We start from the raw sequence: 15,615 nt of genomic DNA, 5'->3' as shown, positions 1-15,615 counted from the left end.
GATCTTATCAATCATAATTAGTATTTAATTATTATCATTATTATTTTGGATTTGTATAAAGTCTATAGAGTCAATCACCTCAGTTGTTGGAGATATTTGTTCCTTAATTTACTCCAATTAGGTTACTATACTTGTGTATATATACACCTCTTGTAAACTCTCAAAAGTAATGCAATATACAACTTTATTCATTCCCTTATATGGTATCAGTTGGTAACGTTCCAGCCCTACCCTGTTAAACCAGAAAACGCCGTTTTTTCTCCGTTTGCCGTAACCCTTTGCCTCCCATGACTTCCGATGGCTCTCGCTCCATAGCTAACCCCTATGAACCCTCCAAACCCTTTGCGTGTATCACTCTCAGCGGTGTCACCAAGCTTCTCCCTACCAATTACCTCAATTGGAAACTCCAGGTAGAAGCCTTCCTTGATGGTTTTGATCTACTCAAATACACTGATGGATCGTTCCCTGCGCCGACAGCAACGATCACCACCACCGCAACGCCTCCGGTAACATCACCAAACCCTGCTTTTCAAACATGGCGTCGCCAGGATCGCCTCATCTATGGTGCCATCCTCACCACTCTTTCCGACGAGGTGGCCTCCTTGGTGTCCCAGACGAAGACCTCGCACGACCTCTGGGAGCTTCTCAAGAACACCTATGCCAAAGCCTCCCGCAGTCACCTTAAACAACTCAAGGAACGTCTTCGGATGGCCTCGAAAGGTACTCAATCCATCACGACCTACATGCACTCTCTGAAGCAAACTGCTGATCTCCTCGCCTCTCTCGGATCTGCTGTCTCCGTCGAGGACATGACCGACCATGTTTTGCGCGGCCTTGATGACGGTTACCGAGCAGTCATTGATGGGGTCAACGCAAAGGACACTCCAATCACCTTTGATGATCTCCTCGAAAAGCTCCTCATCCAGGAACTCTCTCTTGCTGCTGCTCAACGCCAATCACCTGCTCCTGTTACTGCGCTGCACGCTCAAGCAAGGTCGACCAACAACAAGCCTCGACCAAGTCAAGCACCTGCACCGACCAACCAACGCCCAGGTGATCGCAAACCATTCCTCGGTCGATGTCAATGGTGCAACACCAAGGGACACGTCCTCGCTGACTGCCAACTCTTTCGGACCCAACACCCCAGTGTCCCCGCACCTCCTCGTTCTTCTCCGAGCACCACTGGCCAGGCCCAGGCCCACACCGCTACTGCTGGCACATCCTCGCCTGGTTTTCTGCTCGACAGTGGAGCAACACATCATGTGACCAACGACCTTACAAATTTGGCACTTCACCATCCATACACTGGCCCCGACTCCCTCTTCATGGGGAATGGTTCAGGTTTAAACATCTCTCACTCTGGAACACTTTTAATTAATGATTTATCCTTGTCTAATGCTCTTTATGTTCCCTCCATGAAACAACAAATCATTTCTGTCTCTCAACTCACCAAACAAACTAACTCTGCCGTTGTTTTCTTACCAAACTCTTTTTATGTCATGGACTTGCAGACACGCCAAACAACCCATAAAGGCTCATGTGTGAATGGACTTTATCTGTTGCCCACGACCTCACCTTCCGCCCACACCGTCCAAGTGGAATCCTCTGCTTCCTGGCATCACAAGCTTGGACACCCTTCAACTTCCATCTTTAAATTTATTCAGCAGCATTTTTCTTTAGGTTCAAATAAATTTCCGCAATCAGATTGTAATTCATGCCAAATTAATAAAAGTCATAAACTTCCTTTTCATGAATCTACTCTTACATCTACTTATCCATTAGAAATAATTTTTTCTGATGTATGGACTTCTCCTGTTTTATCTATTGATGGTCTTCGTTACTATTGTTTGTTTGTTGATCATTATACTCGCTATATATGGTTATATCCCATGAAACTAAAATCTGATGTGCAATCTATTTTTCCCAAATTTAAAACACTAGTTGAAAACTTCTACCAACACAAAATAAAAGTCCTATACACTGACAATGGTGGCGAATACATTGGTCTTCGTTCCTTTCTAAGTACTCATGGCATAAGTCACCACACCACTCCCCCTCATACACCAGAACACAATGGCATCTCTGAACGGCGGAATCGGCACATTGCCGAAACCGGTCTCTCCCTCCTTCACCACGCTGGCCTTCCCCTCACCTACTGGCCTCACGCCATGACCACTGCAGCCTACCTCATTAACCGTCTCCCTACCCCAGTCCTCGGGCACCAATCACCTTACTCTCAACTCCTCCGCATTAGTCCGGATTATCATAAATTAAAATGTTTTGGATGTCTGTGTTTTCCCTGGATTAAACCTTATGCTAACCATAAACTTGCTCCAAAGTCTACTATGTGTGTTTTTGTAGGTTACTCAGCTGATCAACATGCATATCTATGCCTCGATCCTTCAACTGGGCGGATTTACACCTCTCGCCATGTCAAGTTCGTCGAAACTGAATTCCCTTTCCGTTCACTGGTGGCCCAACCGACCACGTCCACGACCTCACAGACTGGTCCACTCCAACTGCCCGTCTTGCCGACCATCGCTCCACCTACTGCGAGCACCAACCCCACATCCCCGGATACCTCACTTGTTGAGCCTCCCTTCCCGTCTGGCATTTCCTCCCCGACCACATCCCAATCCTCGTCCTCAAATACAACGAGCAATGAAATGCCCAGTAATGACCCCCCTTCCTCCATACAGCCAACATTGCTCCCACAACCACAAACGACCTCTCCCCCCACAACGACCACTGAACCTCATGGCGGTGGGATCATCACCCGGTCCAAAAACAACATCGTCAAACCCATCCACAAACTCAACCTCCATGTCCGTCCCTCATCCCCGATGGAACCTGGTACTATTACCCAAGCCCTTCGTGATCCGGACTGGCGTTCCGCCATGTTGGCTGAATTTGATGCCCTACATCGCAACAACACCTGGGAACTCGTTGGTCGTTCCTCTGCTCAGAATTTGGTTGGTTGTAAGTGGGTCTTTCGCATCAAGAGAAATCCAGATGGGTCCATTGATAGGTACAAGGCTCGATTGGTCGCTAAAGGTTTCCATCAACGCCCTGGTTGTGACTACACAGAAACATTTAGCCCCGTCGTCAAACCAGTGACAATTCGGATCATCCTCGCCTTGGCAGTTCGACAAGGATGGTCCGTCCGCCAGCTTGATGTTAACAATGCCTTTCTTCAAGGGACGCTCAACGAGGAGGTCTACATGGCTCAACCACCTGGCTTTGTTAACAAAAGCTTCCCTGATCATGTTTGTCGCCTAAAGAAGGCACTCTACGGGTTAAAGCAAGCTCCTCGCGCTTGGTATATGGAACTTCGTGTATTCCTGCTCTCCATTGGCTTCGTCAATTCCACCGCCGATGCTTCTTTGTTCATTCAGCGGACACCACGCGCGACACTATACTTGCTCGTCTATGTCGACGACATCATTGTTACGGGGAGCTCCTCGACAGAATTGTCTCGTCTCATTGCTACACTTGCTGCCCGTTTCTCATTGAAAGATCTTGGCTATCTCAATTATTTCCTGGGTGTTGAAGTCATTCCTTCCGCTGCGGGCATGTTTCTTTCACAACGGAAATACATCACTGATCTCCTTCAAAAGTCGGGCATGACAGAAGCTAAACCAGCGTCCACTCCAATAACTGCAACTCCTCCGCTGCTCAAAAACTCTGGTGATCCCTTGCCCTCCCCGACTGAATATCGAGCACTAGTTGGAAGTCTCCAATACTTGAGTCTTACTCGACCAGACATTGCCTTCGCGACCAACAAACTTGCTCAGTTCATGCAGAACCCGAGCACCATGCACTGGTTGGCTCTCAAGCGCCTACTTCGCTATCTGGCCGGCTCTTGCGACAAAGGCATTTTCATCTCCGCGACTGCTCCCCTGACCTTTCATGCGTACTCAGATGCGGACTGGGCGGGTGACAAAGATGATTATATCTCTACCACTGGTTACCTGCTCTATCTTGGCGACACCCCCATCTCTTGGAGTTCCCGCAAGCAACGCTCGGTTGCTCGATCATCCACTGAAGCTGAGTATAAAGCCTTGGCCGACACGGCCAGTGAACTCCTTTGGGTACTCTCTTTGTTCACTGAACTTGGTCACACTCCTACAGCTGGTCCTGTCATCTACTGCGACAATCTTGGTGCTACACATCTGAGTGCTAATCCTGTCTTCCACTCCAGAATGAAGCACATAGCCTTAGCTTATCACTTTGTCCGTGAAAACGTTCAACGTGGCCGTTTTCGTGTTTCCTTCGTCTCTACCAACGACCAGCTTGCTGACATTCTCACCAAGCCTCTGCTTCGCCCTCGGTTCGAGTTTCTACTATCCAAGTTGCATCTTTCTTCCAGGTCGCCCAACTTGCGGGAGGATATCAATCATAATTAGTATTTAATTATTATCATTATTATTTTGGATTTGTATAAAGTCTATAGAGTCAATCACCTCAGTTGTTGGAGATATTTGTTCCTTAATTTACTCCAATTAGGTTACTATACTTGTGTATATATACACCTCTTGTAAACTCTCAAAAGTAATGCAATATACAACTTTATTCATTCCCTTATAGATCTTACAAGTGGATTTTTAATCAAACTAGCCAGCTAGTACGAGAGTGTACAACTTTTACACATCACCAACTATTTACAAGTCCACACAAATCAAAATCATTGACCAAAATGCAATTCAAAATCACCCAAATTTGACTGAAATCTTGATTTATTTGCGTTTACCTTGATCTATAATAGTAGTATATAGATCGATATTGTTTGAAATCATGTGTATGTAGACTTAATATATCTAATTTAATCGTAGACTTTAGTCATAGATCATCTCTCTCTCATAAATGTTAATGTCGAATTGTCTAATGTGATTGCAAACCAATACTACCAAATATGAAATATGTGATCCTTTTCTATGGGCCAAAAGAAAACTAAGACTCTTGTGAGTTTGATTATTGTGGAAAAGAAAACCACTGGAAATTTTAAGGAAAATTGCATTTTTATTTAAGAAGGGGTCAATAACATTTTATTGCATTTTTGTTTGTATTTTTTAGGTTTGAGTATATATTGTTTTGACAAAAAGTTTAAATATATGTTTAGTTCTATGTAAATATAAAACTTTGTATTTTTAGCCGGTGTAAAGAATATCTTTTGATCCTATAGTCTTTACTTTACAAATATGACTATTTTTAGTCCGCTGAAACTAGGCATGACAATGCAATATATATAACTCTTACCCGCAGCATTTGTCTGTGCTCCGTTTTGACTTTGACAGAAAAGATCAAATTGATTGGATTTGAGTTTGGGTTTGGATTTTCTCTTATTTTAAAAATCAGGGGTGGAACAGTAGTGACATTGATACTCACCCCGAACTCGTTTTTCAACCTGCCCCGTTTAATTATATCGAGTTACATTATATGTCTATTAAATTAGAAAATCCTTACACAAACTCTTAAATTATATTCATATGTTTATTTTTAAGTTGGGTATTAAACAAGTTGTTTTCTCTATTTATTTTCTTTTTTTTAAAAAAAAATAATAATATTGTTGAAACAAAATAGTTTTTGACTTAAAAAAATAGTTTTTTTCCTTTTAACTCTCTGTATTTTTCAAAGCCCTTTAATTTGCCTGGTTTTTAAAATTCAGATGTATAGAAAAAGGAATATTTTGCACCCTAAATTTTAAATTTCAAACAAATTAAAGGACTTTGAGATATGTGGAGGTTGGGAGAGAAATTACAAAATATTTTTTCGGAAGAGAAATTACAAATTATTAAGAGTTCTTCTTCTCACGTCTCCCGACCTTCCAATTCTACCCCCTCACAACGTATGATGTGAGTGTCTAAATAGTAAAACTGGAGGAAAAAATAGTCTGCATCCTAAGATGCGAACCTTATAAAAAAAAAATTATTTGTCCTGTTCTCCCTTCTCTAACCTCTCAAAGTGGTTAAAAAATGGAAAGAAAAAAAAAAAAAAAAAAAGAGGTTTCAATTTATAGAATTATACTTGTGTGTGTGTATGGGCGCGCGTGCGCGCGCCAGAAATCTTGAATAATGGGGGGCATGATATGTGTAATTTTAATTTGTAGCCTTAAATATATATGATTTTTTCTACATTGTCCTTTGATGATTTGAGCGTATTTAGCCAAGAAAACAAGTCATATACTTGTAAAATAAAATTTGGTTAAAAGTTAATTGTGGATACCACATGTATATTTATTTATGTAACTTGTTCTTATTGGTTGGTGGATAAATACCCTCAAATTATCAAAAGAAATATTCTCTACATCTGATATCTTTGGGAAATATCGAAAGATCTTTTCATTTTAAATCTCAATAAAAACATATCTCTCTATATAACTAAAGAATCAGTTAACCATTAATCTTTCATGCTATTTTGCATCTCATTCTTGGTAATTAGGAAGCATTTCAAATCAAATCCCAATTTTTTTTCCATAGATGAATCCAATTTTATGCTTCTACATTCATCAAATGCATGAGGAATTAGAAGTTGATGGGTGCTTTGAATTTTTTTTTCTTCATTATTTGTTTGTTAAATAAAAAATGAAAAGAAAAAAAAAACCCACAATTAAAACTATGTTTAAATCATACACTACAAAGGCTCAAAGTCTCAAACAACTTAAAGCTTTGCACACCACATACCCCTCAAAAACAAAGACAGAGGCACCAACTATCATGAGAACCTCCTACACGTACCCAACAACCCATCAAACATGCAAAAGAATAAAAGAAAAAAAGGGATTTAAATTTGCTACACTAATATTAACTCTCAAAAAACCATATGTGCAGTATAAGAAATCAGTATATGTGCTAATGAGTTTAACTTTTAGACTCTCATAACGACTTTATATATATTGGTGTGTTTTGGTTAAAGTGTGAACATAACATATACATATTAGTATGACAATATATGCTCTATATAAAAACAAATCTTAAAAAGTTTGTGAAGGCACGTGCCCACACAACTTAGTATGTGCCTCCGTCCCTGTGTGGTTCGCACTCTAAGTAGTAAATTGTGTTTTTTCATAATATTTTTATTCATAGGGTATGATGCGAATTGAGTTCGCTACCTAGATAGCGAGGACTATTTTATTATTTCAACAAGTGCGTGAGAAATGGTTGGGACGTGAAAAGAATAACTCAAATATTAATTGAATGATACATTTTGGGTTTTATTTTTTTCAACAAAATGCCCATTAGCCCAACTGATTTTGGACCTGATATTCATATATTGAGTAAAATGGTCCTTGTTACCTCCACCTAACTCTTTTGTCATTCTCACCACTGCCCTGTTTTATTTCTTCTTCGAGGAGTGCTAGCAACACACTTTTTAATAAACACACTTTAACGCACTCTCTTCTATTGGTTAAAATTTATATGGGTCCCATAAAAGTTATATGGGTCCACATTTTTTTATGGGACCCATGTAAATTTCAACCAATAAAAAAGAGTGTGTTAGAGTGTGTTTGTTAAAGAGTGTGTTGCTAGCATTATTCTTCTTCTAAATATTAATCGACGACAAGTATATCTTAATGATCATCTTCATTCTATGATTATATAATAGCTTATTTGATATTGATTTAAAATGACTAAAAATAAAAGTTAATATATTTAGAAGGATAAAAAATATATTTAGCTCTATTTTTTTATCGGTATATGATTGACCACAAATCAAAGTAATCAATATTACAACTTTCCTTAATTTGTACTGAGAATATAAAAGTTTTTTTACACAGTTATGTTATATAATAGTTTAGAATTTATCGTACGTGGCTTTATAAGATTATCTTTTTGTTTAAAGTTGGACATTTTTAATTATCTGACAGCAATGAAACAAAAATTTTAAATCACCAATTAACTTTAAAAAAATTACTACTAAGAGTAATTAATTATTGTGTTCGTAAGTTTAGTTCAGTTGGTAGGAAAATCGTATTTTATAAGCAAAGGTCGGGATTTGAACTTTGAAAACCTCACTTATTTACTTTAAAGGTGAATTTCTAACTACCAGACAAGCTGACAAAAAAAAAATTAATTACTTTTTCATTATAATATAGAATATTTTAACCTAACATACCATTAGTTAACAGAAAAGGCTAACAAGAGTGTTTTAAGAATATTGTTTAAGAAATTAAAAAAGACGACATTTGTATTAAAAAAAAGGTTATTTTTTAAAAAATTCAAAAATATGTATTTTTTATTTTAAAAAAAAAAAGATCGACAAAATTTCTTACATATGCCTTAAACTTAAAGTTTTTTTTTTTTTTTTATTGACACACTCCTTAAAACAATGTTAACATCCTTTTATAGTTGTTGTTAAGAAAGTTTAGCCTGAGTTTCATTTTCATAATATTCATTAATTAATTAATTGTGTTTGATGTTACACACTGACCAATCAATTAAGGAACAATACAGTGGTTGACCTTCCATAATAACAACAACAATTCTTCTTCTTCTTCATTGTGCAGTTGAAAGATGATGAAAATGGTGGTTTCTTCTAATTGATTCAAAATCAGAAAATTTTCAAATGGCGTGTGAGGAAGTGGCAAATTCAAGGCCTCTCTTCCTCACGATCTACACTGTTGTCATCGTTGGCATCGTTGTTTCTACCTTATATGTCTTCTCTGCTATACACTACTCTTCTTCTGCTGCTTTGTCCTCTTTTTCTCCTCTTTCAAGTAACACCCTTTTACCTCTATCCCTTTTTATTCTCTCTTTCATGCATTATAATTAAATGGGTGCAATCAAAATCGTTTCTTTTTTTGTTACTTGTTAGTTTTGTCATAAATGTGGAATTACCCTTTTTGGAATTTGATATGTATTGTTGTTAGGTTTACTTAGTTGGTTATGAATGTTGAAACTTGAAATTTGTGTTTTTAATGTGTTGTTAATGAGTAGAGATTTTCTATGTTTCTTTTAAGAAAGAGAAAATAGTACTATATGCATAGATGGTGTAAACTAATTTAGTAATTTTACACTCTCATTCAATACCAACCATGTATTTTGTCACTATACACCCCACTTTAAACTCACTACCCAAACCCCTCACCACTAGACCAGACCTAGTGGCTTAGAAATGAAGAGTTTTGTTAGTATGCATTTTTGGTATAACAAAGGTTAGTTTAATGAAGATGTCGATGTAAATTAGTTTTACACCGACATTCAATAACAACTCTTGACATTGCCATCTAAGTCCATTGTGTAACTTTAATTTAGAAATAACTGCAAAATGGTGGATTCTCATTGGATGTCAGTGTGAATGTGAAATTAGCTTACACTGACAATGGATGTCCCCTTTTCGAGTTATGATAAATGATGAAATGTGATTGGATGCATGTGTAATTTTTTTTACAGTGCATAGCAATTAACCCTTTATTAGTATGGTTTTTGGTGTATAAAGGTCTAATTATGTCATTAGTTTTTGGAAATGTGTGCTAATAATATGTGCTTTTATACACCAAAACTATAGTAACGGAGTTTTCCATTACTACCAGTACCTGTTAATCATTGTATTGCACCTCCTCTAGTAGTGGAGTAGCATCTTTCGATTAGTCTTTGGTTGTTGTTTCGACTCCCTGTGTCTGACTCTTTTCAATTCATCAAGTGATAGTTGTTTATTTTGGTTTTCACGTCCTCTAATTGTTCATTTGTGGATGTGAATTCAAACCTTGACCGACCATGCTTTTCAGATGAGGATTCTCGGCTTTCAGATCAAACACTTAACAGTTCTCAGTCAGAAACTATTCGCGTTGTGCCCTCTGCTTTCCCTGAGCCACAAAATGTGCCAAAAAAACCTGTTTTGAATCTTCCTCCTCGCAATAAAAAGATGCCACCTTTGAAGGATTTCAGACTGACCAAAGAACTGGTTCAGCAAAGGGTGAAAGATAACATTATAATAGTTACCTTTGGTAACTATGCATTCATGGACTTTATTCTGACTTGGGTTAAACAATTGAATGATCTGGGACTTTCCAATTATCTTGTAGGTGAGCATTGCTGTTTTTAAGCCTTTTATCATAGTACTTTGTTTTGTAATGGCCCTTTCTAGATATGCATATTGAATGGTATTTTGTATAGTTGATTAGACTTATTTGAGCTTATATGAAATGCATTATGAAGGCATGCTTGGATTCACTTATTCGAGCTTATCTACTAGCATAAACACTTGTGAAACTGTTTGTGAGAGTTTATGAAAACACCCTATCACATGTCTATAAGCTGTTTCAACCTATTTCCTTAAACTCTCTAAGATAGCTTATGAAAATAGTTTATAGTTTATATGGAAACAGTTTGACTTTATTTTATCTTTTCTTATACAAATAGCTTATACATAAGCGCTTATATGACAAGTCTTAATACTATAAGCGCTTAATTAAGCTGTTTATCCAAAAATACCTTAATATGAGTTTGAATTCTACCTTATAGGTGCAATGGACACTAAATTATTAGAGGCACTTTATTGGAAAGGAGTGCCAGTTTTTGACATGAACAGCCATATGAGCACTGTAGATGTTGGCTGGGGTTCTCCAACATTTCATAAGATGGGGAGAGAAAAAGTTATTTTGATAAACTCCATACTTCCTTTTGATTACGAATTGTTGATGTGTGATACTGACATGGTTTGGCTGAAGGTGCTTTTCTCCACTCCTTAATATACATTTGATTACAATGATGATTCATATATTTGTTTAGTTTTTTTATGATTGATCCAAATTCAGAAAGAAAAATGTGAATTGACTATGATGTTTCCTTTCTTCTACCATGTATGCAATAACACTGTCAAAAGTTTTGCGTATCTTTCTTCTACGTTGGTATGGTCCCAAACTAAAAGGACCAAAAGTGCAATTAAACCTGTTATTTTTTAAAATATATTTAATGTGCATAGTCATCTTTTATTCTCATTTATAGGATGTCTCCAAGCCTAAGATGTGTTTGTTCTTCTAAGATATATTTTATTCCTAAATATTCAATTATGTGATTATGGAGCAGAATCCACTTCCATATCTTGCTCGATATCCCGGAGCAGATGTTTTAACATCCAGTGATCAAGTTATACCGACCGTTGTTGATGATAGTCTGGAGGTTTGGAAAGAAGGTCAATATTATATAAAAGCAGATTTAACATCCAGTGATCAAATCAATGCTCTTATTCATTTATTGCTTCTGTTAATCCTTTATTTTAATGCACTTGTTTGAGCTTTAAGAGACTGTTTAATATATTGATGATTGTGTTTGTCCCGTTGAATAGTTGGTGCGGCCTACAACATAGGAATTTTCCATTGGCGACCTACAGAGTCTGCGAAAAAATTGGCAAAAGAATGGAAGGAACTGCTTCTGGCTGATGATAATATATGGGATCAGAACGGGTTCAACGATATTGTCCACAGAGAGTTAGGACCGTCTGTCGACGAGGACAGTGGACTTGTTTATGCTTATGATGGAACTCTAAAGCTCGGAATTTTGCCTTCTAGTATCTTCTGCAGTGGTCATACATATTTTGTCCAGGTTGGACTTAGTTAACAATTTGAACTACTTTTTCTGATTTTACATATTCCCTACATTTTGATTTCTCTTACACAATGAAGTGTCTGAAGGAATTTGATAGGGACTTAGGTGTTATTGGGTGCCCGAGTCCCACATTAAGTAGTAGGGGATATTTGGTGGAGTATTTGAGTAGCGTGGTTCTTCACCCGATAGCTAAGGGGAGACCCAAGTGCCTGGATACTTATCAATGGGTATCGGAACATAGTTGTCACATGTCGGTGGCTCAGAAAGTGCTACCTATGAAGGGGCTGAAGCGTCTTAGACTGCAGCTGTCGTGACGTTGGCTCTAGAAGGAGGTGCTGTGGTAGGGACTTTGGCATCATAGGGTGCCTAGGCCCCACATTGAGTAGTATGTTATGCTCGGTGGAGTATTGTAGTTGTTTCACTCTTCCTCCTTGATAGTTAATATTTAAAGGAGGGTTCTCTAAATGCTTGGATACTTATCAGAATTTTGCTTGGACACTATGTTGTAGAGAAACAAATTGCGTGCAAGTTTTTCCTAAGAATATCCTTTCATATTATGATTGTAGGGTATGTATCAGCAACTCAGGTTGGAGCCATATGCAGTGCACACAACATTTCAATATGCAGGCACGGAAGGAAAGCGCCACCGACTACGAGAAGCCATGCTTTTCCATGACCCACCTGAATACTATAATCCTCCTGGTAATATATTTTTTTTCTCCCTCAATTTCAGTGAGCATATCACTTCATTTTACTTTCTGATGCATGTGTGAATATGCTAGTTCATTATTTGTCTTTATATGTTAATTTTTCTTTTATATCATTCGTTGAAAAATTTCTATTGTATACGCCATTCAGTTTCACGTCATCATCTTTACTGTGATACTGAAAACTAAAAGTTTACACATAGTGTCTACAAATTTGTTGCAGTATCTGTTTGTGTTTGAGTTGATGCATTGACTCCTTTTCATTAAAATACCGCGGCCTAACAAACTTTTAGAGGAACTTTTCCAGGGGGTTTCTTGTCATTTAAGCCATCTATTCCAAAAAGCTTGTTACTCATTGGGAAGCATACGATTGGATCACATTTTAAGCTCATTAATTACCAAGTATGCATGTCTTGACTTGATCCTTTTCACTTCTGTATTGTGTAATGGAAATTATGGCATTACATTACATCTCATAATTTATGATGAAAATGGATTTGTCCAGATGAAACAGATTAGGACGGCGCTTGCAATTGCTTCCCTTCTGAACAGAACACTGGTGAGGACTATTTTTCCGGGATCATAAATTCTTATAATTTTATAATTTTGGGTAGTTAATGTCTCATCATCAACACTGTTAAGAGTCATGACTCATAATTAGTGCTTACAAAGTTACAATTAATTGATAATTTGAGTTTCCTTTTTTCTAATGCATTTTCAAATATATATTAAACTCAAACAGAGTTCTTTATGAATATATTTAGGTCATGCCTCCACTATGGTGCAGGATTGATAGGCTATGGTTTCCACATCCTGGTGTTTTGGAGGGGTCTATGACTAGACAACCTTTTCTCTGTCCTTTGGATCATGTATTTGAGGTATTTCTCTTATAGTTTGATTAAGTGGTTCCTTATTGTTATTCATTTATATTTTGGATCATTGGCTTGCATAATAACTGTCTTAGGAATTTTGAGTATAATACTTAGTCCTCTCTATAGTTCTTTCAAACTACATATTTTATAAAGGATTATTGTGTTGGTGATGGGTACTAGCGTTAACTGAAAAACTGAAAAATGTTGAGCTTAAAAAAAATAGCTATCACACATGTTGATAAGCCATTTTCAGCTTATTTTAATAAGCTCACAAGATAGCTTATGTAACAGCTAATGAGGTGCTTACCACGTCAATTCTTAATTTTTATCCACCCCTGGGAAAAACAAATATTGAGAATGCGAACAGCTTTTTAACGTACATATCTAAATGTGAATAGTCTATTGAATTTAGCCATCTATGGCACAAAGCGTTGAACTTATTGAATAAGCAATAAATTATACTGTTTACCCAAACGCCTCCTTGGTCAGTCAGTTACTGTCATTTATACTAAATCTAATTGAATGATCTTAGATGGGAGTAGTTGTGGTTGAATCCATCCACTCTATAGACTTGATCGATGCCCTAATAATTTGGAAGAGAACAGGAGATATGAAGCCTGAATCAGCATGGAAGAGAGTTCTTTTACACACTATTTCTTTCGCGCGATTATTAGTTTTAGTATAAATTTTTTTTGGTTAACCAAGGTATCTAAGATCCATTTCAGGGGAGTTTTAGCATAATTTTTACACACTGCTTATACTGCTATGAAAATGTACTCTATTGCAGGTGAATGTCATGTTGAAAGAACTTCCGGAGGAAGAATTTGGTCCTAGAATCGATATTAGAGAGTACTCCATACTTGATAATCCATCACTACCCTCAGAGGTGAATAAATGTCAATCTAATCAAAATTTAAAACAATGAGTTCTTCTTTCTTGTTATACTCTTATCTTACTATGCTGAAGTTATGCATGTGTTCTTGAATTCAGATGAAAAAGTCGTGGCTCGATGTTCACCTTTGTAAAGAAGGAACCCAAGATTGTAATGCATCAAATAATGTAACTTCTGGGGGAGTACTTAGATTTCCAAAGCATAGCAATGAAGAAACGGTATTTTAAATTTCGATCCACTTAATGGTTGTCTCAGTTCAAGATTTGATTCTATATAATTTTCATGTTTTTTAACTTGTGGTTGTTTCTACTTAAATTTTCAGTTCATGAGAGTATTCTCGTCGTTCAAGGATGTAAAAGTCATCCAGTTCTCAACGATGCAAGGTGCATTTACCGGTTTCACAAACAAGGCAAGGCCATTTTTATTGTTTTGTTTAAAGTTCTGCTTTCTGTGTTTGCATCAAAAGTTTGAAGAATTGCATGGTCATTTTCCATGTCCTGATGCGATGCATTTATTCACTTTAATCAGGAAAGCGAAGATAGATTCAGAAAACGAGTTAAACATTACACGGGTATATGGTGCTGCGTGACAGATCACACTCCGGGTCACATATATTATGATATGTACTGGGACGAGAAACCTGGATGGAAGCCAATCCCTCCTCAAACTTCTGCAGATGATCATCCACCTTGGTGATGTCAACTTCAGAATTACATTTGTCATCAAATCGCAATGATCAATGGGGATACAGTCATAAACAGAAAATATTCAAAGGTGGTTCGTTTTCCAACTCATTGTGAATACCTCTCATTTGAAGGCGCGTCGGTAACCGACACATGTGGTTACATTCAACCATTCTATTTTCTCAAATTATTACAGCTGTCAATGTCGTGTCCGCCCTGGTGTCCATATTTGTATAAGTGCTTCAATGCTTTATTCGGTCTTAATTCATGTTGAGGATGCTAGTTACATATTTGAGAGAGAACACAATGTGATTGTAAGAGAATGCTTTGCACCAAAGCTTCCAACTTTGCAAATTAGAGAAATGGAAGTCAACAATATCTCAGATGAGGTTGCAGTTTTCGGATGTTGTCTTACTTGATATTGAGTTTTGCTTGTAATTAAAATCACATGAGAAATCCAAATGTATCACTCTTCTCTTTTATTTCAAACAGAGAAATTCATTTTATTTTTCTCCTTTTGGTTATATGATTTTTGTTGTTCCAAGAATGCAATGAGTGAGTAATTTGACTGTAGAAAACAAATTAAGGTTGACTTTTTTTTTGGGTTAACCCTGGTTCCTAGGGGAAAGGGGTCCTAGTAGTCCAGAGTTCGGCCGCAAGATAAGTAAAGTCTGGCCAAGAAATTGTTCCACCCAGGAATCGAACCCGGATTCTCTCGAAATCCGTCTTTTTTGGTGAAGCTCATTAACCACTTGAACCCAATGACTTGGTTAAATTAAGGTTGACTTAGTTGGTAAGAAGTCGACTCATCTTGCAAGAGCATGGCTTCAACTCCCACTGCTAACACGAGGACTTGTTCAGTGGAAAATCTTTCTAAATTCTAAGTGTCTTCGTAAGCGTCCGTTGAGCCTTGAGGCC

At 37.4% G+C, this 15,615-nt stretch overlaps 1 protein-coding gene across 1 annotated transcript; it reads left to right on the top strand.

The window, feature by feature from the left end:
• The first annotated feature begins 8,307 nt into the window (after window positions 1-8,307).
• Window positions 8,308-15,221, top strand: LOC123907478 (arabinosyltransferase XEG113-like). Its single transcript, XM_045957779.1, has 13 exons — window positions 8,308-8,713; window positions 9,725-10,021; window positions 10,461-10,666; window positions 11,025-11,130; window positions 11,284-11,540; window positions 12,110-12,245; window positions 12,558-12,652; window positions 12,756-12,809; window positions 13,015-13,128; window positions 13,910-14,008; window positions 14,113-14,232; window positions 14,337-14,423; window positions 14,543-15,221. The coding sequence occupies exons 1-13, from the start codon at window positions 8,563-8,565 to the stop codon at window positions 14,708-14,710; spliced, it is 1,890 nt and encodes a 629-aa protein (XP_045813735.1). The 5' UTR covers window positions 8,308-8,562; the 3' UTR covers window positions 14,711-15,221.
• Window positions 15,222-15,615: the final 394 nt, after the last annotated feature.

Source organism: Trifolium pratense, linkage group LG2 (assembly GCF_020283565.1).
Source record: "Trifolium pratense cultivar HEN17-A07 linkage group LG2, ARS_RC_1.1, whole genome shotgun sequence".
Taxonomy (NCBI): Eukaryota; Viridiplantae; Streptophyta; class Magnoliopsida; order Fabales; family Fabaceae; genus Trifolium; species Trifolium pratense.
This window is presented reverse-complemented; position numbering and strand designations above follow the sequence as displayed.

Bases quoted from the DNA above. Each gene is read 5' to 3' on its own strand.
- LOC123907478 (XM_045957779.1), top strand. From the start codon at position 8,563: ATGGCGTGTGAGGAAGTGGCAAATTCAAGGCCTCTCTTCCTCACGATC. The intron at 10,667-11,024 runs GTGCTTTTCTCC...ATTATGGAGCAG, and splicing joins CTGACATGGTTTGGCTGAAG to AATCCACTTCCATATCTTGC. The intron at 14,009-14,112 runs GTGAATAAATGT...TCTTGAATTCAG, and splicing joins ATCCATCACTACCCTCAGAG to ATGAAAAAGTCGTGGCTCGA.